Genomic DNA, 24,474 nt, shown 5'->3' on the forward strand with positions numbered 1-24,474 from the left:
CTAGTTTCTTTTTTTTCTTTTTGGCCAGCCCAGATATGATGGACTGAATGGAGTTTCTGCACCCTAACCTTTCTATGGTTCTAAGATTAACAAAGACAAATGTGGATCCATTACAGCAGAGACGAGAGAATTTATAACGGAAAATAAGGAAATGGCAGATACTTTCTGCTTGTCTTCGTGGAGGAAAATACAAAAATCTTCCCAGAAATACTCGAGAACCAAGAGACGAGCAAAAATGAGGAACTGAAAGAAATTTTTATTAGTAAAAAGGTAGTACTGGAGAAATTAATGGGACTGGAAGTTGATAAATTCCCTTGACCTGTTGATCTACATCCTGGAATGTTGGAAGGGGTAGCTGTAACGATAGTTGATGCACCGGTGGTCATCTTCCAAAATTCTACAAATTCTGGAATGGTTCCTGCAGACTGGAAGGTTGCAAATGTAACTCCACTTTTTAAGGAAGGAGGGAGAGAGAAAACAGTGAACTACAGACATGTTAGCCCGACCTCAGTAGTAGGGAGAATGTTAGAATCTAATATAAACGGCGTAATAACTAAACACTTGGAAAATAATGGTAGAGTTGGGCAGAGCCAACATGGATTTATGAAAGGGAAAACATGTTTGATAAACCTGTTAGAGTTTTGAGGGTGTAACTAGCAGAACAGATGAGGGGGAAAGCAGTGAATGTGGTGTATCTGGATTTTCAGAAAGCTTTCGATAAAGTCCCACACAAGCGGTTAGTAAAGAAAATTAGAGTACATGAGATTGGGGGTAATATACTAGCATGGATTGAGAACTGGTTAAAGGACAGAAGACAGAAAGCAAGAAAGATGGGTCATTCTCAGGTTGGCAGGCTGTGATCAGTGGAGTACGCAAGGATCAGTGCTTAGGCCCCAGCTACTCACAATCTATTTCAACGATTTGAACGCAGGGACCAAATATATTTCCAAATTTGCTGATGACATAAAACTAGGTGGGAAAGTGAGTTGTGAGGAGAATGCAAAGAGGTTTCAAGAGAATTTAGACAGGCTAAGTGAATGGGCAAGAGCATGGCTATTGGAAGATAATGTGGAAAAATGCGAAGTTATCTATTTTGGTAGGAAAAACAAAAATGCAGAGTATTTCTTAAATGGTGAGAGATTAAGAAGTGTTAATGTCCAAAGGGATCTGGGTGTCCTTGTTCATAAGTCACTAAAAGTTAGTACTCAGGTGCAACAAGCAATTAAGGTGGCAAATGAAATGTTGGCCTTTATTGCAAGAGGATTTGAGTTCAGGAGTAAAGATGTCTTGCTGCAATTGTATAGGACCTTGGTAAGATCACACCTGGAGTATTGCATACAGTTTTGGTTTCCTTACCAAAGGAAGAATATACTTATCATAGAGGGAGTGCATCGAAGGTTCACCAGATTGATTCCGGGGATGGTGGGACTGTCCTGAGGACAGATTCAGGAGACTGGGTTGGTATTCTCTAAAGTTTAGAGGAACGAGAGGGAATCCTACTGAAGGATGAGTGACGTCAGTCAGGTCTGGGCTGGCGCAAGGCTGAGTGGCGTCTCCCCAAGGTCCTGCTCCCACCCTTGTTACTGACGGCAATTTTCCAGGCGGAGACCCTCTCCTCCCGGCTTTGGCCACATTGGAAGCAGAGGCCAGAGGAAAAAAAATTAAAAGGGTGGAATTCTTTTATCCCAGAGTCAGAGTTCCGACAAATGGAGGAAATCTCTCCTTCCTGGATGAGGCCTCTGCCCCTATCTCGGGAGGAAATCCTACTTTAAGAGCCACCAGCCAATCAGATGGCCGGCAGCTGTGTAGTCCAAGGACCTCAATAGCCCCAAGTGTAGGCTGGTCGGGCTGGGCGACAGGAAGGCCACCTTCTGGCCTTGACATCAACTCCATAAACCATTGGCGGAGGAATGTAAAATCCAGCCCCAAAGTTTATCAAACTGCCTGAAATTCCATTTATTGGGGGGAGAAAAGTGAGAAGAATTTGGGCATACCAGATTGGCTTGTTACATTTATTCTGAAATAAAAGCTAAATTCAGATACAATTAGGTGCTGGCAGAAGATGCATACATGTCTGGCAACCATCAGGTATACACTTAAGTCTAACTCTACTCCTAGGTTTTTCTATCTCATCCTGCCCCTTGGTGCTTCTAAAACATTGCAGGTGATTTACATACATGTAGAAGTCAGTATTTTAAATGACCTGGCCAAGTAATTTATAGCAGGGTCAATGCCGCTACATTATCGCAAATATAACTCCTGCCCTGCCTCATTTCTGGCAATATAACAGTACCATGAAAATTTTAGGTTGAGATTGAACATGATATCAAACAAATACTACATCAAAAACAAAACATCTGAAATCCATTTCTGAAAGGAATAAAAAGGTCTTATAAATCATTTTGTGGCTCACCCCCTGATTTCTGATATTCCAGACAGCAGCACTTTTAGTGTAGTACTTAGCTCCTCTGCTGAAACGACTAGCAGCTGGGCTGGAGATGATTCCTCTTGCACGACTTAAAAAGAGAAACAGCACCAGTTATTTCAACTGTATGAACTTGCTTTAAAAAAGCAAACTAATAACTATGGGACAGTATCAGAAGCACATTTAAAAAATGCTTGCTTATATAATTTTTAATAAATTGAGCCTATTAAGTACTATTTACCAGATCCAAACTTGGCAAAACTGTACATTACACAGTCAAACTGTAGCACCCCCAGTAGTCCCTGTAAAAGCAAAATACTCCACTTTAGATGCAATAGTTCTCCTCTGAATATTATGATCCACATGTTTATCCATGGCTCTAAGTGGAGCTTAGAAATAAAGGGTTAGGCATTCCTCATTTTAAGTTGACCAGGCACTTATGGTCTCAAATCCTTCTACCATGCCAAATCTCGTAACCTACATCAGTGCAAGATTTAACATAATGAGACACAATCTTCACTGCTGGAGAAAATGTATGGTTCTGATGAATGTTATTCTCAGAATATCCTGTATGTTTTCACTGGTCCTGATTCATGGACCAATTCCATTTTATTGAATTAGACTAGCAGCTCATAAAATTTCCATAGAATGGTATGAGGGTCTGGTTGAGCTTCGAATAGTCATATGGTCTTTGCTGTTTAAGTGCACAAGTGAAGTGGCCAGTTATCTAATATTTCAGCTTCTGAGTTCTCTAAGTCAAGGCTATGCAGGACTTGATTCTTCATGTGGTCAAGCCATTATTGGGTGGTTATAACAATGGTATCACTCACTTTACTGCAAATGCAGGCATTTGCTCTCTCAGCCATCAAACTGCCATATTAGAATAATTTTTGTTACACCACATTTCATCTAGGCTATCACCCAATACATGCTTGATTTAATGCAACTATTTTATTCATTGCAGATAATCATTTTAGTCTGATACAATAAGTGTTTCAGACAGCCCCTGCTGTTGTATTTGCTGGCTCAGTCTTCAGACACTGTTCTTTATTCTAGCTCCAAAAATCACCATAGTCAGACTTGATACAAGCAGCTGAGGCATCTATCTCAGATTTTGTTTTGATGCTGTCAGGACATCCTATAATTTCATAGTTGACAGAGCTCAATATCTCTCCAATTCTAACTTCTGGATACTGGGGGTAATTTTCACCATCACTTTGGCAGTGAACCAGCAATGCAAACAAAAATCGAGGGGTTTCTAAAACAGCTGTGCCCCCAATTCACTACCCATGTAATAAGGATGAAAATTATCCCATTGAACTTTTTAACAAGCTAATAATGACCAACTGTAGGTATTCAATGACAACACTGCTGGATTGTGCATTTTAAAACTTTTCAAGTAAACAGAAAATCAGTTGGAAAGGTGGCAGCCCTGACTCCATGATAACACGCGCCAATTGTTTCCATGATCAAACAGCTTACCAACACTCAATATTTAGGCCTTCACATAAAAATTGATTGGGCAAGGTACTGAAAGGTTGATGATGTTGATGCAACCATCAAGCAACTACTTCCAGAAGAGAAATGATAAAAAAAAGGGTGACGAACTCAAACATTAACTGTTTTTTAAAATTAGAATATTGTCTTTCCTTCCGCCACAAAAAAGCCTCTGCAGATTACTTTTCCATTGTTCCTAGCTACAAAATGATATATGCCCTAGCAGGTGGAACATTGAGATTCTACAAAACATCTAGCACAATAAGACTAAATTGGTGGCTGCTGTCATCATCTTAAATCTCAAAGTTATGGAAGGACTAATAATCAGAACAAACCCATGTTGCTTTATAACTTATTTTACAATGTTTCTTCATAAAATTTACCCAAGCAGCCTAGCTCTAAAATCCAAATCCTGACCCATCCCAGTACAGAGGACCCTTGACTTTATAGCTGATGTGCTCTTACAGTACACACTATATAGCTATAGCCTTCCAACCTGAGATGATACAGTAGTTAGTTATCTAAACTGGTTTGAAATTAGCAAACAAACTTTTAACAAACAACTTTGCTGTGGAGGTGTCAAAACCTATGTAGGTTTTAAGAGAAATCATTTATATCTTGTCCACCATGACGGGAATTTGTCGCTCACCTCTATCAAAGTTTCTACAACCATTTTACATGCAGTGTGACATCAAGCTGCTAACAGGTGACAAGAACCTCAGATTATGCATTATATTATTCCCCTAATGCATTGGTTTTTAATTATCATCCATATTTAGAAAAACCCACAAAGGAAAACTTTCTTTTAATGTAATGAGTGGTTAGGATTTGGGATGCATTAAAGGGGGCTGGAAGCAGTTTCCCTAGTAGCCTTCAAAGGGGGATTGGATAAATACTTGGAAAAAATGTTGCAGGGATATGAGGAAAGATTCAGGCGAGTGGAGCTAGCTGGATTTCTCTTCAAAAGAGGCAGCACAAACTTGATGGGCCAAATGGCCTCCTTTTGTGCTGCCCTATTAAGTGATTCTATGAGGAAAATAATATGATTCAAGTACAATCAAGTGACAGTTTCACATACAAAGATTTCCATGGGATTTGTCTGCTTTATTTAAAATGTTGCAAGAGATAATTAAGAACAAAGTATAGGCTGGTGAAACAGTATCCAATCTAGGCAACTAAAACATGACTCCAAAGGCTAAACATTTTATAAAGTTGGTCTGAGAATCTATATTTAGGATTGAAAATCTCAGCACATAGGCAATACTGTTTATATGATATTAGACACAATCATTTAAAGATAATAAATCATCTCCCATCATGTTGGTCACAGATTATTTGGAATGCTCTGTTTGTGTTGTCTATGCTGAGATAATGTAGCCATTTTGTTGTTCAGACTTCTTGCAGTTGTCTCTAAAAAGCTTTGTTAATTCATCAGAACAGACACACAGATTGGGACAATAGTATCAGGAAGATATCATCTTGGGAGGGTAGAACAGCTTCACACAAATTAATTTTATTTTTATCCACAAAATTATGGTGGGGAGAAAAAACCGTTGGGCATAGCCAAAAGGCAGTTGATATACAACAGCTACTATGGACAGAATTTTCCCAAGTACCAAACCATCGGCAAAGCCTTCTACGCAACAGCAGAAAATTGCAAATGCCTACGATTTTCAATCCATTGACACTAATGAGCAGATAATTGCAGGCTGTGCATAGGCCTTCTTTGTGTGGCCCTGTTAATAGCATGGAACCTAAAAATAAATCCACCCTACTGTTCCAAAAGTTAAATTAGTATTTTTTCTTCTTCTCATGACTTTTATTTTTGAACATTGTTTTCACTGAATTATTCTTGCTGTTTAGAAACATTCCTAGCTCATTAGAAAATGGAAATTAATAATGTTTCTAAATTTCTCAAAAAAATGAATGACAGCAATTTTCTATTGAGCAACACATTTGATATGTTAAGCAAGAACAACAAACATAACAAATTGCCTTGGGTCAATATAACTGGCTACTTAAGACAAATATTTCTTCTTGAATAAAATGAAAGACCAAAGCTTTTTCTCAAGTCACATATGTAGAGATACATGTGGTTATAAATAAAGGAGTTCTTTAATTTTTAGCATAATTGCGAAGAATGCTGTGCCAATGGCAAAACTAGTATTGTTTAAGCAAGTTAATCAAAAACTTAAATGTTTATTTTCTAGATCAAACCCAGTTCAAAGAAAATAGTCAATGGTTAAACTTCATACTCTAGACATTTATTTTAAAATATACAGAAAACAAATGAAAGTTTAAAAAAATACTCGTTGCTTTTCAAACACTATTTTGTACTGTCACATTGAAGAGTTACATTTACATACATATTAATTTCCCTATTCTGCATTTTACTTATTAGAACATAAGTCAGTATTCTATCTGCATTTATACCTTCTAGGCAATAGTTTTACTTTTAAAATACATGGCAAATGGCTGTGCTGCAAGCCAAATTGGTTCTGTTTTGACATGAATTCCTGGAGAAAAGATCATTTAATCTGGGCTCTCAGCTGCACCCACATTGTTATTCACGCCTTTGCCTTTCCCTAGTGGAACAGACACTTTCACCTGTAATGCAACATTTTTACACTTGCTCTCAATGTCTTGTGGTGTGCTTGGTGAAAGTAGAGAGTTGACCTTTCCTTGTTTTGTGTCTGCTGCACACCTACTTCCTTGGGATTAAGACCTAGTTCTGCACACTTCATTCCCATTTAAGCAGTATTCTCAGAGTGTACAAAGGTTGCATTCATCTGATGTCAGAGTGCCTCCCACCTAACTTTCCTTGTCTCATTGAAGGTGAACATTGGAAGTTGCGCTCCACACCTCAATAGTAGGAGCTAAGAAGGGCAGCCGGCAACTTTATAGCACCTCCAAACAGGCAGGTGCTTCCTTTTCAGGGCTACCATGGAAGATTAGTGGAGCTACAGGCTTTCTAATTATTGCTTTTGGACAACATCGCTCCTGATTCCTGCCCACCTTTCTTTCTCAATTGTAAGTAATGTCCATTTCAAGGGCTGCTTTAGTAACTATGGATGAGTTCAGGGACATTTAGATGAGGTTCCCCAATCTGATTGGGAAGGGGGTAGTTCATCCTCATTGCTCAGGGAAATCCATCCTCAATTTCTTTATTCTTATTTCTGATTCCACTAAAGGTTTGACGTCATGAGTTCAAACTGCGAGCAAATTGAGATACATTAAGGGGGCTCTATAACATATTTAGTAGCCAACATACCCTCTAGCTGGTCCTCCAACAGATACAACCTGCAGGGGAAAAGCGGTTCTGCCGCGCCCACGCTTGCTCCCTGCCCATTGGCCTACAACGGTCCCTGCAATCTCCAGTTTACCTCCTTGAGAGGGCATTGGCTGGACACCTGCAAATGGTAGAGAAATAATTACTACTACTCATAATTCTTCAGTAAATCAAAATGAGGATGAATGTTGTAATACCATACCAACAAATCTTTGCTAAACTTTTTAATGATTTATCAATTTTATCACATTTATCAATGTGAAAATAAGAAACTACCTGGAGATCAAAAAAAGTCTGTACTAACTGCTTAAGTACAAATTGAACTGTTGTCTTCAAATAAACACAGTAGCACATTTCATGTATATTTTCATATACTCAAAAAAACATTATATTGACCCTTAGAATAGTTGCCAGTACGCTTAGTGCTGCTTACTTACACTAGCCATACCCAAGAATGGGTTAACATGCGGTTATCGATTTATATGCAGTTAATTTAGCAATGTAGAAATATTAAATAAAAGGACTTCTATGGACAGATTTTGCCAAAGTTAGTTAAATATAGCAATGAAGTGTTTCATTTCCCAAAGCTTCAACTATCCTCACATGGGCAAGTATTTGCTAGCTAAAAGAAAACCCTTAAATTTACTTAAAAGTGGAGGCTATTTTTAGAACAGGTAAAATATTAGGCTGAAAATGAGAACTGGAGAATATGATCCTTTTTTTCATTTTTCACAAATAACATAGTATGCTACGTTAAGTACTTAAAGGCTAGGTAGGAGTGACAGAATTTACTCCAGCACGCCATAGCTTCAACTGAGAAAGCCTCACTTTTACTGGACCGATAAAATTTTTATTTCTCACATCAGCACCTCCCAAACCTCTGACCTCTATCGCCTAGATAGATAAAGGCAGCAGACTTATGAGAACACTGCCATTTACAAGTTCCTCTCCAAGTTACACACCATTCTGACTTGAAAATAGATCGCTGTTCCTTCATAATCTCTGGTCTAAATCCAGGAACTCGCTACCTAACAGCATTGTGTGAACATGCACCACATGGTTTGCAGTGGTTTAAGGAAGCGGCTCACCACCATCTTCGCAAGGGAAATTAGGGACGAGCAATCAATGTTGGCTTTGCAAGCAATGCCCGCATGCCATGAATGAATAGAAAAAAGAAAAAAAAGTCAGTCATTCTTGAGGCCTGAGAGAGATTGACAATTTTGAGTCAATTAAAAGTTGCTTTGTACTGCAGATTAACACTTGAAACTGAGTTAAACCCACATAAAATAATTTCAATACAAACAACTTCAATCCCAATCAAAGCCAAAGCCATTAGATCAGCACAGTGATTCAATGCATCATCATCCCTTCTCTGGCATTTCTATTATCTTAAAATGAAAACAAAAAAAAACTTTTACCAAATAGTTTCAGTGTGAGGTAAGGAAGGGGAGGAAATGGAAAGGCCACCAAATATCCTTGATAACACATTAGCTAATCACTTCCAGAAGCAAACATATAGTTTGTGGGTTATGCAATGGTTACATGCAACAGCGATCTGATGCTGGGAATTGATCTGGATTAATACCAGTAAAAAAGCTATAATAGATCTTCAGATGGTGCCAAAAGACTGGAATCAGTGCAGATTAAATTACCTGGGCACAAGAAAGACACCAGGACAACCTGGTCACTCAGTCAGAATTGGCTTCCCCGAAGAAGGATAATCTGCAACATGTGCTGGGGGACACTTTATGGAAACTGTTGGTTATCACCCTGCACCCCCTCCCCCCACCAACCCAAGCTTTCCTTTATAAACTGACATTGAGCACGATATTCAGCCAAGCATCTTTAGGGGTGTTCCCTGCTCATGCTTGATTCTCTGATATGGAGGCAAAAAATCCTTCACTGAGATAAATCCAGTGTGCCTGCACCAAAATGGAGTATCAGCATTCCATTCCAATGACTCGATCACACTAAATCCACTGAACAGACATAAAAGTCAGACTGCACAGGAAGGTTTCATGGAAGTCTACTCACACAAAGAATGCACGTTATTAAACAAATAGGGGAATTAGGGACTCTCAATAATAACTTATTTTGGTGCCAAGGTCACTCTTATCAAGGCAGGCTACAGAAGGCAATAACATCAACAGAATAAGCTTGAGCTTGGATCCTTTGTCACACGGACTTGTTTAAACAGAGATAATTGCATCCTTGAAGGGAAAACTGGATAAATTTCTGAAGCAGATGGGACTCAAGGCAATGTAGAAAGCACAGAACAAAAGGATTTTATGGGTTGTTCTAGCAAAGAGCTGGAGCAGGCACAATGGTCACTGTAGTGGTGTTTTGGAGTTGGAGGAGTCGGGAAAGATTATAACATGAAATGTAATTTTCTCAGAATGCCATGGAGGTTTATCATGGCATGGTGTTTTTTTTTTGAAAAGCAAATCTCCTGCCTAAAAGCCAGCCTGATTGACGAGCTTGGCTGCCTGTCAGGCAGGTAAATCTTATGGCATAAGGCTGCAATGATTATGTGCAACAATGATCTGGTGCTGGAATTGATCTAGACTAATATCAGTACAAAAACTATCATAGATCTTCAGGTGGTGCCAAAAACCCAGCAGGTAGGTCTGCTGTTTGTTGGTGGTAGAGATATTGTGGGAGTTGCAAGACGGAGCTGGTTGATGGTAGGGAGGGTGAAGATTGAGATGTATGTGAGCTATTTAGGGGAGGGGAGTGATATGGGGGGAGGGGCATGGTGAGAGCCAGAGATCCCAAAGAAGATTGAAAATCACAAGGATTGGGTTCGGTGATAAGAGGCATGGGGTTTAACAAGCAAGCTTGTTGGGCCTGCAGAAGCACTCCGACTCATCCTGGTCCACAAGCAGTGTTGTAAAAAGACTTACCTGATGGGTCCGATCTATCTTACCTCCTTTTGCCTACAGGGTTTCCCGATCCACAGTGGTTAAAAATCGAAACACTTAAATGGAGGCATTCAACCTCCTTAATAGGTTTCAACAACAGAACTCTGCCCTGGAAGTGGACTGGTCACCTGCCCCTCGAACCCACCCTCCCCATTAAAAGTGGAAATGGGGAGGCTCAAGGAATGCAGGACCACCTAAACCAAACCCACCCATTTTTGGGGCCTTAAATGTCCTCTGTGTTAAGGTATTAAATCATATTCTTCTCAAGTCTACAAACTCCATGGCAAGTTTCCTCGTCAAAATATTTCAAATTTAATACCTAAATCTCAAATAAAATAAATGACAGTCAGCTTAATGCAAGCTTTCAGGCTCTGAATGTAACAAATGGGGATGACCTCTTGATAAATCAAAAAGTATCTTGAAAAGCAGGTTACTGATACATTTAGTTATTGCCTGAATAACTGCCACTGTGAGGGGACTTAAAATTGAGAGTTGGAGGTAGTACAATCTGTTAGAGCTCCAACTAATTTGTAGCTACAGTTTCCATCACAGCAATCTAAACTATATTATAAAGGAATATGCTGATCAGAGATAAAATCACCCTGACTCCTCACATGTAAACTAGGTGTGTGGAAGTGATAATTTATCCAACTGCTAAGCCAGGAAATGGTGGGCGTCATGGAAATTTTTAAAAATTGGAATTTTAACTCAGATCATTCGAGACTTCATGCTTCTAAGGTAGTTATTTAGCATATTAATTTTGATCATGTGACTGAACAAATCAAAACCAAAATCTAGCTATTCAGTTATGCCAAACACACAATAGTTTCCCGCATGTCAGGTTTAAATATCAGACTATACAATGTCATTGCTGGGTAAAACTTTGCTGAAATTTCAGACTTCAGTATAGACAAAACAGTAATGCCCCTTACCACCCAAGCCTCTTCCTCTACCATGATGTGTCAGGATTGGTCCAACAGGCCGTGGATAAACTGCAGCTGGATAAAAATGCATGGCTGCTGGAGGAGGATAAGCAAGAGGATGAGCTTGCCTAGAAAGATTTAAGCCTTCCAGAATACTTTGACGCATTTTCTCAAGTTTTGCAGCTTGATCAGCCTATAATTAATCACAAAATAGTACAGATTCTAAGTATAGAGTACATATTTTTCCACTCTGGATTGCCTATATTATGCTTATTCCCCAAAGCATTAATAACGCAGATAAACCAAACAATGGTGCATAAACTACAAAATTTCACACTAATAAGATAATAGACTAATGGCTCTTTATTACTTTATAATGAAAACCAAAACTACCTCAAATATTGTGTTACTATCTCAAAAGAAGTATTTTGTATCTATTCTCAAAGCAGTATTTGCCTCCCCCAAATATATTATCTTGTATACGGAATGCTTCCAATTGACAAAAAAAATGTCAAAATTAACAAACTTGAAATATTTTATGTTGCAATTTATAACTACTTTCATTAGTTTCAAAAAGTTTAATACAAAAATTATTTCTACAAATCTGGTACACTTGGTGTAGAAACTAGACTGCTTAGACAAATTTACACAGTTAAACTTGGAATAATGTCAACATAAGGAGGTCACGCCTAATTACTTTTCCATTTGTCAACTGGTGACATTGGGAATGATTGACAACCTGTTTGCAGGTGTTTGTAATATAAACTATACTTCTGTCTAACTCTTCTTTTTGATGCACTGAAAGTATTTTTAAAGCCAAAAAATGGTTAATAGTAAACAGACATTAATGGATCATCTGCATCCATTCTGATCCATTTCATGAGAGAGTGGGTCTTTTCAGCCATATTTAGAAATCATTCCTCAGGAACTGAATATGCCTTCCTATACTTCAGAAATCTCTGAAATTCTAAGATTGCCTACAAGATACTTTGAAACTGATCCTGCAGTTGCCCCTGTTAGATTATGGCGAATAAACAGATAAAAATGGTGTGCTTTATGGCTTACAATCTGCACCTGTATAAGTGCATCAAAAAATGTGCGTTAATGCCATTAAACTAGTGGCTTCTTAAAGAGCTATTGCCAGTAAATGTAATCTAAACTCGAATGGCAAAAGGTTGCTCAACTGCTCAGGACATTATTATTACACAAACTGTGTGAATCTTTGCAGAGTTGAAACAATGCTAGAAGGCATGGCAGTTGACATTAATTACAATAAGTTGTATACTTGTCTAGGATACAAATATTGTTCAAAAAGGTGCATCAAAATAATTAGAGAGAAAGGAATTAATATCAAAAATTAAATGCAACAAAGCTCAGTTAACCAAATACCTAATAAATATCTGGAATCCTTTGGTTGAAGCAGATGATATTTTTAACTTTTAAAAGAAATTAACTGAACTTGAAAAAGGAAAAAAAAAATTGCAGGGCTACAGTACTAATTGGATAACTCCAAGAGCTGGCACAAACATGATGGGCTGCATAGCCTCTTGTGTGTGCAAGGTTCTATGAAATATCGCTGCACATATTATTTTCTTTGCTATCCAATGTTTCTCTACAGTAAAGCAAACTAAGTAGCCTAGACAGTGTACTTCATAATTCTAGCTCACCTGTTATATTTAATTCAATCCCACATTATTATGGTTGACTCTCAACTGCATTCTGAAATAGCAAAGCACTCAACTGTGTCATAACAGCTAGGGCAACCAGGAACAGGTAAAAACGTCAGCATTGCTAGCAACATCGACATCCAAGAATAAATTTAAAATGTAATTCAAACATCTGAGGTACTGCCAGCTCTGCCATTTCTACCATCCAACCTGTCTCTGAAACCAGAGATTGCTGGAATGCATGGCAATCAGAGTGTTAAACTGCCTGAACTGTGATGTTCTATTGCCCGAGTGTCAGAAGACATGTCAGGTTGGTAGCAGGAACTGGTCAGGGATTTGATAGTAAATCACCACCTCAAGCTAAATTTGAGCCGTCATTTGCAGTGATATTTTGAGAGAGAATTTAGTTGGTACAAGCAGAAACAAAGGCATAATGTGTAGTCAAATTGCCTGGATAAACAAGTTTTGCTGGAGAACGAGTTATTCCTTTTGGTAGGCTCCACTGCATTAAAAAATTAGAAATATTTGCATTACACCATGACCCAAATTACTGTTTGAAAATGCAACACAGCACCGTGGTCAACCACAATTTTTTTTTCATCTTCCCATAGTAAAATTCCTCATCTGCACCTGGTTAAAATTGGGGCTACGTACTGGAAAGCTCAGATGTAAACCCACATCTTAGCACTCTGTGCCACAGTATTTGATCCATCACCCTAATATAGGGATTCTCAAATTCCTTTTACTGAGCATCCCTGCCATAGTTCCATGAACCATGCACACCATCTTCTAAGAAAATGTTTTTGCATCATTTATGTTGTTGTAAATGTAGCTGGAAACCCAGAATCCTGAGCAGTTCTGTCCCAATAACTTTTTATTCTCCACCCCAACACACCTTTTGAGCTTTAATGTGAAATCTGATCATTTCACTGGCACTACTTTGCCGAAAGCACAGTGGAAACTCAGCCGCACTTCTAAGTATTGCAAATGAAGCGTCAACAGATTGGAGGAGCTTTTTGGCCATTATGATAGGATAAGGAACTTCAACTGAAAGGAAAACTGCACGCTACTCCTCTCACTGGGTAGGAGTTGTGAACTTGATGCAGGATGAACAATTCCCTGCAAATAGGAGTAGAATAGGTGTGTGGTCAAGTTGTATGTGATAGTGGCAGGGCAGAACAGAGTCTAATAAATCGTTGGAATGCTTTGGAAGAAGTTAAATATAAGTTAAGCTTATTTCTGCTGTGAAAACATTAAGAAGTCATGTTCTGATGTTATTATAAACTTAATACCTCAACTTAAGATAACTGCAAACAAACAGCAATATGAAGTCCAAGCAGGGCAAAATAAACTTTTCAGAAAAGTGCAGAGCATTGGGTAATAAAATAATTATTGATGCTGATACATGATTTTTTTTAAAGGAGGGCAATTTATGCATCGCCCCTGCCACACATTAACGAGAATCCATGGCCTCATGAGGAATTCAATACTGGGACAAAAAAAAAGAATGGATGCTCCACAAAACATGGGGCAAAAAACAGTTTAACAACTTTCTGACGCAGAGTCGGGTGATCACTGACTTGCTGTTATTTATTTTTTGCTCCATGGCAGCGGGCACCCTCCAAGGATCATGAGTACTATCAAATATCAGGAGGAAAACAACTCAACTTCTGAACTTAAAGAAACACATTTATACGGAGGAATACTGAAAATACCTGAGAGATATGCAGGAGTGGAGAAAGCAATTGGGAATCAGCCCAAGAGAGTTGAAGGGAATGCTACAGCGATACCAATGGAGAAGATATGAATTGCATGCATTACCTATTAGTGACAACTAGCGTCCTCTTTGTGCCCCCCCTCCCCGTACCAGTTTGGGAACCTCTGCCTTAATACAGCTCTGGATTAAATATATCTAGTTATTCTCAAAATTAATTTGTAATTTTAATTTCATCAGTTTGAGAAAAAAGTAGATCACAGTCTGCTAAGTTGATTCCAAAAAAATTGACAGCCATAAGAAAACTGAAGTTATTTGACAATTTGTTTGCACGTCATGAACGTCTTTTAGCATGCATATACAAAAGATACCAGTGAAAACCTTTCTCACTTCAAATGAAAGTGATGCATCGAATAGTTTTGCAGCTGCCTACAGCCCTCCGGTACTTAATTCAATGAACATCTTCATGAACTAGTTTAGATAATAAGTATTCATGATCTGTTCAAAGGAATGGAGATCTTATAGCCAAGCTTGATGTGCCCTCACCAAAGACCCACACAAAATGCTCCCTTACATAAAGGGATCACTCGTCATCAACCTGAAGCAATAACCTTCGCCAATTTCCCCCCACTTTGGCTCAACTGATTTCAGCTCAAGGATCAGACTGTTGATTATTCTGATGTATATGGCTCAGTACTCACAACAGTCCACTTACCCACTGAAGCTTCAAGCAGCAAACCAGGCAACACTCCTACATTCTGTAATTTATTGAACTCGTCTTGCTTCACATTAAACAAATGCAACATGCTCAGAATCGTCTCTGGTATTGTTTAAATAGATGCAATTAAAACATTCAACTACTAGTATATATTTTCTAAAGCTGATCTCTTCAAGCTCATTGCATTATCTATTAATAAGAAATACACAATTATATAAATAACCAAAGCGGATCAAACTATTCTAATCAATAATCTAAACGAATCTAGTTTTTATTACTACACTGTTAAAAGTATATATAAAATATACACACTGCACATTTATGACAATCCGTACCTGACCATCGCAGAGGTCAATCAAGGGCACCTTTTCCCGGCTCACTTTTATAAGCTTACTTTGGAAAAGCTTGCCATCAAAGTACATCCATGGACAACAGTGCTCCCACGGAATTGGCTGCCCACATGCATCATTTGCAAAAAGTGCCATATCAACCCCGCTCATAAACAGTGCGCCAAGTTGGATACCACGGGGATCTAGGTTTTCAATCTGGAAAAGAAAATACACAGGAATAAATCTACATGTGTGAACTGAATTGCATGGTCAATGAAATCTATAATGGTTGGGGCCTCTGGAGCAGGCCAACAGGATCATTCACTTGGTATTTTTGACTGAAGATGCAGCTTTATCTCTTGCACTCACATGCTGGGCTTCACCATGGTAAAGGATGGGTATGTTAATGGAGCTTCCCCCTTCTCCTGTTCATTGTCTGTTTGTCACCCACATATTCTTGACTGAATGTGGCATGGATGCTGAGCTTTACTTTGATCCACTGATGTTGGGCTGGCTTAGCCAGTTGCTTTTGGTGTTTACAGGTAGCCTTGCATGGTAATTTCACTAACTTACTGCCTCATTAAGATTATTAAAGTGAATCCTCAGGATGTGAGTGTCACTGGCAAGGTCATCATTTATTGCCCATAGCTGCCCTGACCAGGTAATGGTGGGTCTTTTTCTCAAATGACTGTGTAGCCACTACAGAGGGCAATAGGAGTCTACCACATATAGAGCAAAATATCTGAGGACAGCAGGTCTTCTTTCCCAAAGGGGAACCCCCGACATCACCCCGCCCCATTTAAATTTTCAGGAAGGCTGGGGCACAGCCAAATCAGCTGTGCGCCCGCCGACCTGACAATGGCCAAGTGAGGCCATTGACAGGATAATTAAAATAATTAAAGGACCTACCCATCCAAGGTTGGTGGGCAGGCCAGGAGCCTCGGCGGGCTTCTGAAAAAACATGGAACCTCATCCACCGGTGGGATAAGGTTTCATGTAGGGTTTAAAAAACTTTAATAAAGTTTGAGTGAAATTTATTAACATGTCCCAACTCATGTGACATTGTCACATGAGGGGAACATGTTAAGGATTTTTTTATTTTTCTATTTTTAATGTTTGTACAAGTGTAAGCGATCTCCCTGAGGCAGCAATTAGCCTCAGGAAGATGTGCGCTCTTTCATGCACATGCGCAAAAGAGCACACTCTCACTTTTGGGGAATCCCCCCCCGCCTGCACAGGAAGCGTGCTTCCCGCTGGACGTCACATTGGGTGGGCCTTAATTCGCCCGCCCACTTAAAATGGCGGCAGGGCCCACTTCTCCGGCAGCGATCGGCTCCCTGCCCACCAGAGATTGGGTCTGGCCTGCAGAAAATTCTGCCCCTGGAAAGGGGCCACCGCGGCCAGCACTTCTTCAAGCGTTCTGATAATCCCTTAAAAGTGCCAGCAACAGGTCTCAACCTCAGCTGTCAGCACTTAAAAATGCAGATATGAGCCCTCTGGTCCCAGGCCCATTAAAGTCAACACCTGCCCAAAATTTTGCTTGTCTATGGAGTCACCACCCCGCCCCCCCCTGCCTCTATTCCTTCCACTACTGACCTCAAAGTTAACTTGCCTCCAATGCCACTCTTAAGCCCCAAAAATCCTCTATCTTACCTTTCAGAAAGTTTCCCATCCTTCTGCCCTGCCTCTTCTCACTTGGTGGGGTTGCAGAGGGCTTCCAGAACCCTTCCACCTCGTGCCCCATAAAATGGTTGGCAGCAGAAAAGGAGATGGGATTTCCATCCACACTGCTCAGCGACATTTTATTGATGTCCCATCTCAGTTTGGTCCCATTTCAGGGCCGCAACATCCGGCCCAAAGTATGAGATTAATTAATTGATGGTTTGTAATCATTCCCAAGAACAAGCAAAAAGCAATTTCTGGAGCAGATGTAAGGAAATTTTAAAACCTTACATTTGCTTTGAATTTTGTATTTAACATTAACTTCCACCAATATAAATTCCACAGAATAGTGATTATACATATGCATCATAACAGATCCAGAGGAGTTTAATGACATAACATTGAAAGCAAGCTAAAACTCAGGAGACTTTTCTTAAACAATAATAATTTAAATGCAAAGATTATATTACATAACAGAACTAAAACAGATCAGTGCTCTCAGCATACATCACTATGTCTTGTGTAAGCACACATTTCCAGTTTTGGGAGCCTTCATACTATTTCTGTAATGCTTAATTGTCAATCAAATTATGCCCATTTATCAATACTTACCTTTGCTGAAGTTCTCCCAAAATAGGAATCCAATGTAGGTGGGTAATGTGCTCCAGGCAGCTGTCCACCTCCACTGCCCCTCTCCAATACAGCAACCTGATCCAGCACTCTAGCCTCCAAGTTAAGAAAAACTATGTTCCCAGTAGGGGCCAGGTGCTCTATTTCTCTTCATGCAAAGCTGGGATTGCCCACACAAATTCGGACACAGTCAATTATTTATACAGAATACAGCACTTATACAAACAATGTTCAGTGTTTAAATAATGCAAGCTTTTTCATTTCACTGGAGAAATCCTTTCCTTTTTAAAGCTTTTGAAGGGGAAGGCTTATCTTTCACTATTCTTGCATGTCCCCCACCACTAACACCACCAACAACAACCCCTGCCAAATCCCTAATTACACAGAATTAATACTGAGACCAAGGTATCAACTGAGGCTATTTCAACATACATTTCTAGACACAGTTCTTCAAGGGATTTTCTTCCATATGTTAAAATATTAATAATTACACACTTCTTATTACCACATCTCAGATTAGCTGATTAAATGCGGACAAGATAAAAGCCATTCTAGGAGGAAACTATCCAAACCACATGCCTGGTATAACAAATAAATTCTTTCATTACGACTTCAGAAAACTTATGTCTAGTCAAATTTGAAATGACTAATCCTATCCATTAGAATTTTCTTCTGTAGCAGATCTTGTCAATGTGCTTGCCATCATGCCCGAGGACTGGCTGGAAGAGAGAATGATTTAAGCAAAAGGAGCGAGACAAAGTGGAAAGTTTAGCACTGATAAAATTAACGAAGGGGGCAAACTGATCTGACTGACATCACAAAATCTTTGATCCTGGAGTTGGTGGTGCTGAGCCAAAGGGAGTGGTAACGGGACAGTAAAGGAACAAAAGATGTGTCTACAGGAGGTGTGAACGGCAGAATAATGAACAGCTGCTGTCTAAAAGCTAAAACAAGAGAAACACCAGAATACCGAAATATGTCTCCTGTCTTCTGCCCTTCTACAGGTCTTCCCTTTTGTTCTTTTTCCATTCTCTCCCATTTCACCTGTTTAAAATATATTGCATTTCTAACTTTTCCAAGTTCAGATAAATGGTCAATTATTTGAAGCATTAATTCTGCTTCTCTCCCCACAGACGCTGCTTGACGCGCTGAGTATTTCCAGCATTTTCTGTTCTTATTTCAGATTTCCAGCATCTGAAGTATTTTGCTTTTAATAGCCCCATTTTTTTTAAGTTTAACAGCACTAACCTGCTCCCACCTGTCTTTGGACATGGGTTAATATAGAGGCCTGTCTCTGTATGCCTCCCAGAGCTATCATTCCAGGTAGATTTGATGGCAAAATTGATAACAGACTTCCACTCTGAAGAGCTAAATTTCCAGGCCAGGATTTTGCCCTGCACCCATAATCTGGGTTCAAAAAAATTAAGTGGCTTAAAATGTTGTGGAAGTTTGGGTGCAAATAAGTTACTACAATGCACCCAAGCCTCCTCGATATTCTGCTGCAGTCAAAACAAATCTCCAGCCACTAATCTGGCCTCAACCCAATTCGCTAATCTGAGTATTCTCCAATTGCACTTGCTCAAAGGTCTCTCAACTTGGCCAACAGATTTGAAGTCCCACAGAACAAACTCATGTTTCTGATCTCTTAATTGCAAGTATAAGTCACATTCAAAATTGAAAAGTTTTCCCAAATGCAGGTTCTAAAATACGTTGTGCCTGAAAAACAGCTGAAGCTAATATTTTTAGACTCAAAGAAATATAATGGCATGGGTTTGGCGTTTTCTTTGATCCTGATTGTTTACACTTATTTATGCCCATTTTAAATTTGGAAGGATTCTAAATCAAATAGGATACTTAGGTATAATTTGACATTTGAATCATTGAATAATATAGCACAGGAGGCTATTCTGCCTGTTATGCTTGTGTCAGCTCCATGAAAGAGCTATTTAATAAGTCTCTTGCTGTTTCCCCAATTTCCTGCATTTTTTTTCACTTCACGCATTTAACAATTTCCTTTTGAAGGTTATCATTGAATCTTATTTCACTAACTTTCCAGGCAGTGCACTTCAGGTCATAGCTCGAAAAAATAAAATTCCAAGTCATCTCTGGTTCATTTGTCAAATATCTTAAACCTGTGACCTCTGGCTTCTGACCCATCTGTCACTGGAAACAGCTTCTCTCATTTATTCAATCAAAACTCTTCATGTTTTGAACACCTCTATCAAATCTGCCATTAACCTTCTCTGCTCTAAGGTGAACAACCACAGTTTTTCTGCTCTCCCCATGTAGCTGACGTCTTTCACCCCAGTATATTCCAGCAAATCTCTTCATCCTCCCTCTGAGGTCTTGACATCCTTCTTGGTGTGATGCCCAAATTGGTCATTCCAGCTGGGGTCCAACCAGTGTTTCATGAAGGGTTAGCAAAAAATAGGAATATACTTTCTTGCTTTTGTACTATTTGCCTCTACTCATATATAAAGTCAAGGAGCCCATATACCTTTCTAACAGCCTTCTCAAATTGTTCTGTTGCCTTTAAAGACTTGTGACAATACACCCCAGGTTTCTATTCCTGCACCCCCAAAATTCAAAATTGCAACATTTAGTTCATATTGCTTCTCCTCATTCTTCCTGCCAAAATGAATCGCTTCACGCCTCTCTGCATTAAATTTTAGCTGTCATGTGTCTGCCTATTTCACCAGTCTATGCCCTCCTGAAGTCTGTTATTACCTCTTCATTACGTACTGCATTTGAGTTTTGTGCCTCTGCAAACTTTGGAATTATGCCCTTTATACCCAAGTCTAGGTCATGAATACATATATCAAAAAGAGCAGCGGTCTCAACACCTGGGGAATATCACTGAAACAGTTAACAACTACTCTCTGCTTTGTCACTCAGACAATTTCCTATCTAAGCAGCTACTGCCTCTTTCATCCCATGGGCTTCAATTTTGCTAACAAGTTTACTGAAGCAAAATAACTGCAGTTTCACATGCAAATTCAGGTGCAACTTCAAGTGAGTTCACTCAATTATATTCAGCAGCAGTTCCTTCACCACCTTGTTCAAGAAAATAACAATTTAGTTTTTACATGAATTTACAAAGTGAAACAAAAGTACTTTTCAGCAGTTACAATTATGGCATGCTTCAGAAAAAGATGCTTTTTTAACTTCCTATTTTGGCCTCCGCTGATTTCATAGTTCTAACACAAACACAATACAAAATCAATAAAAACAAATTCAGTTTTATCAAATACTCCTTGTTTCCAATCATCTTTAATTGAATTGATAGCCATGTTGATTACCTTAAGTTCCTGCAATTGATCTGGTTCATAAAGTTTAGGAGATAAAGCCTGTGCAAGGAATGCATCAAGTTCATGGCGACGCAGGATTCTCACCCCTGGCCATTGCAACAAGTAGCTATAAGGGACAGACAAACGTGCATTTCAACTTTCAGTTAACAAAAACAAAAACTTAGTTTATATAGCGCCTTTAATATAAAATATCTCAAGATGCTTCACAGAAGCATTATATAACAAAATAGGACACCGAGTTACATAATATTAGGTCAGATAACCAAAGCTTAGTCAAAGACATAGGTTTTTAAGGAGTGTCTTAAAGGAAAGGAAAGGAAGAGACATTAAGAAGCAGAGAGGTGTAGAAAGGGATTTCCAGAACTTAGGGCCTTAGCAGCTGAAAGCACAGCCACCAATGGAGCAGCGATCAAAATCGAGGATGCTTAAGAGATCAGAATTAGATGAGTGCAGATATCTTGGAGGATTATGGAGGGAGATTACAGAGATAGAGAGGCTACAAAGGAATTTGAATACAAGGATGAGTAAGTATAAAATCAAGATATTGCTTAAATGGGAGCAAGTAAAGGGTCAGCAAGCGCAGGATTGATTGGTGAAGGGACTTGTGAGTTAGGACAGGGGCAGAAGAGTTTTGGATGGCCTCAAGTTTATAGAAGGTATACGAGTCAGGAGTGCATTGGAATAATCAACTCTAGAGATAACAAAGGCACGCATGAGGGTTTCAGCAGCAGATGACCTGAGGCAAGGGCAAAGGCGGTTGATGTTAGGGTAGTGGAAACAGGGGGTCTTAGTGATGGTACCAGTATCTGGGCTGACGTTCATCTCAGAGTCAAATATGACACCAAGGTTGTGAACTGACTGGGTTAGTCTCAGACTATTGCAAGGGAGAGGGATGGAGTCAGTAGCCAGGGAACCTAGTTAACAGCAGGGACCAAAATAATGGTTTTAGTCTTCTTGATATTTAATTGGAGGAAATTTCTGCTCATCCAGTGCAGGATGGCAGCTAGGCAGTCTTATAATTTACCAACTGTGGAGGAGCCAAGGGAGATGTCAATGAGGTAGAGGTGTCAGCATGCATGTGAAAACTAACATTGCTTTCAGATGATGTCACTGAAGGGCATCTTGTAGAAGAGAAACAGGATAAGAGGAGGAATTTTCAAATAAGATCACACTATTTAAAACACAATGGGATTCCATCCAGTAGATCGTATTTACTTTTCCTTTAGATAAAGGGTCTCTTAGGACAAACACTTCTATAATTTAAACAAAACATGCCTACTCTAACCATTTCCAACCAAATGCTCATGATGTAATGATATCTAAATATTTATATTGTCTTTAAGAAGAGGTTGTGAGTGTACAAAACGTGAAATAAATAGCTTTTCAGTTCAAGAGGCATTTGACGTTCTTGTGCTGATTTGAGGAATGTGGCAAGACGACAAATTCATGGGATTTAGATTAAAGGAAAAAGGTTTGTGGGACAAATGACTTGCTCCTAAACATTCTTTTAACTATTAGTATTTGGTATAACCCTTAGCAAATATTTCACTGCATTCCTGTCTAGAAATTAATCTAGACCCCAGATTGAAATAAGAACACTGCAAATGAAAAACAAAACAAAAAAGCAATGGGAACGTAGTGTTACAGACTAAACATTATAAGCATTTTAACAATGTGCAAGATCCTACAAAGGTAATCTTCACACTGATATAAAATATGCAGTTTATAGGGACAAAACTATACACAGAAATTTCACAGTACTATATTTTGGCCTATTACATCAATACCAGCTCTACAAAGCCACCGCCAAATTCGATCCCACTTCCCTATTCTTTCCCCGCAACATTAATTATTTTCCCAAGCGCTAATTTAATTGTCTTACATGTTGACTTCACTTTAAAGTGCATGTGTTGATGTATTCCATATTATAATAGCTATTTGCAGGAACATATTTCTTAGCTCACCCTTCAAGCTTCAAATCTTAAGTTTTTGTTCCCTTAGTAGATTCACCAACCAGTAAAAATAAACTAATAAACTTTGGTTTTTAAACTGGGATGTCAAACATTTACAAAACTTAACAGGCAGGACACTGAAAAAAGTGTAATGAGTCTTCCTCAGAACACATTGTGCACACTTCAAAGAGCCATGTCTTTGTGTATTGCAAAGAGCTAGACTATGCATTTATCTGTGCTTTTTAAAACATAATGCTGAGTGAGCAGCAAACAAAAAACTTATCACAGATTTAGGAAAATAATTAATAATCCAATTATAGTTTACAGATGTACATATTCAAATGTGACTAAATCACTGGACAAAAATGTACTAAAAATGCTAAATAGAGAAAAAAAAAATCTGTTCCCTTTCACTGTTACTCAATGCACTTTACTTACCGTAACACACAACAAAGAACCAGAAGATGCGTTGGGACGTTTGAGGGATTAAGCATAGCTGGTGTGTCTGATCTCATGCAGGCTAGAAATGCCCTCATTCTTCTGTTTTTATCCTCCACAGCTTTTCCAAGCCATAACTTCTTTAAGTTGGGACAGGTCCACTCTCTAAAAGCAAGTGCTTCGACCAGTTCTGGTGTCTGGGGTGATTTCCCCTTGTAAGCAGCCCACTCTTTAACTAAAACTGGGGGAACTGAAAAACATAAATGAGATTGAGTGAATTTTTTGCAATAAGTGCTACTGACTTGAGAGTTGACTTCAATCCTTAATGACAAGAACTTGCAGCATTATTTTTAAGTGCCGTTAGAAAAACTGACATATTTCACTACTGTAATCTAAACAACATGCAACTCCCAAGGTACACATGTACATGTTTATTAGATCTCCAGGTCGAGCATCCCTTATTTGTAAATTCAAAAACCGAACACATGCAAAAGCTGCACTTTTTTTGAACCTCATTAACCTTGAGTGTAGGAAGTCTGTGACCCAAGCCTGCACGACACGAGCCAACACGAACCTCGCTTACCGCACCCTGGATTTATTATTCAGTGGTACATCTTGCATTTCTAGTCATTTTATTTACTTTGGAGTATAGCTAGCCTAGGCTTCGGCCATTGTAACGTAAGTAGACCTACATGCGGTATCCAAAAACTGAAATTATCTGAAATCCGAAACGCAATAGGCCCCAAGAGTTTCCGATAAAGGGTATTCAACCTGTATCTTGTTTCTGCATGCACTTGCTGCCTGTACCACATGAATTCCTGATGTCATCATAATTTGAATCAACATTTGTCCCTAATAATTTCCATATAAATCCATGTATAATAATCAATATGAAGTTCACCTACGTAAATGCAAAAGCACAGGCAACGGTGCACCAGCTTTCTGAGCCATCTCTGCCAGCTTATCTGCCACTTTGGTTTTTACAGCAATTTTTCTCCTCA

At 39.0% G+C, this 24,474-nt stretch overlaps 1 protein-coding gene across 3 annotated transcripts in view; it reads right to left on the bottom strand.

The window, feature by feature from the left end:
- Positions 1–24,474, bottom strand: part of LOC121280132 (constitutive coactivator of PPAR-gamma-like protein 1 homolog) — a 121,209-nt gene that overhangs the window by 10,497 nt on the left and 86,238 nt on the right. For 2 of the 3 annotated variants that reach the window (XM_041191809.1, XM_041191808.1), the window contains exons 11-16: positions 23,474–23,723; positions 21,075–21,189; positions 15,490–15,699; positions 11,065–11,248; positions 7,194–7,332; positions 2,414–2,516 (exon numbers count right to left, since the gene is read on the bottom strand). In XM_041191809.1, coding sequence (XP_041047743.1) covers positions 2,414–2,516; positions 7,194–7,332; positions 11,065–11,248; positions 15,490–15,699; positions 21,075–21,189; positions 23,474–23,723 — 1,001 coding nt within the window. Of the gene's footprint in view, positions 1–2,413; positions 2,517–7,193; positions 7,333–11,064; positions 11,249–15,489; positions 15,700–21,074; positions 21,190–23,473; positions 23,724–24,474 lie in introns of those variants that run through there. The other variant, XM_041191810.1, reaches the window with a different exon arrangement.

The sequence above is a fragment of the Carcharodon carcharias genome, chromosome 7, assembly GCF_017639515.1.
Source record: "Carcharodon carcharias isolate sCarCar2 chromosome 7, sCarCar2.pri, whole genome shotgun sequence".
In the NCBI taxonomy this organism is placed as follows: domain Eukaryota; kingdom Metazoa; phylum Chordata; class Chondrichthyes; order Lamniformes; family Lamnidae; genus Carcharodon; species Carcharodon carcharias.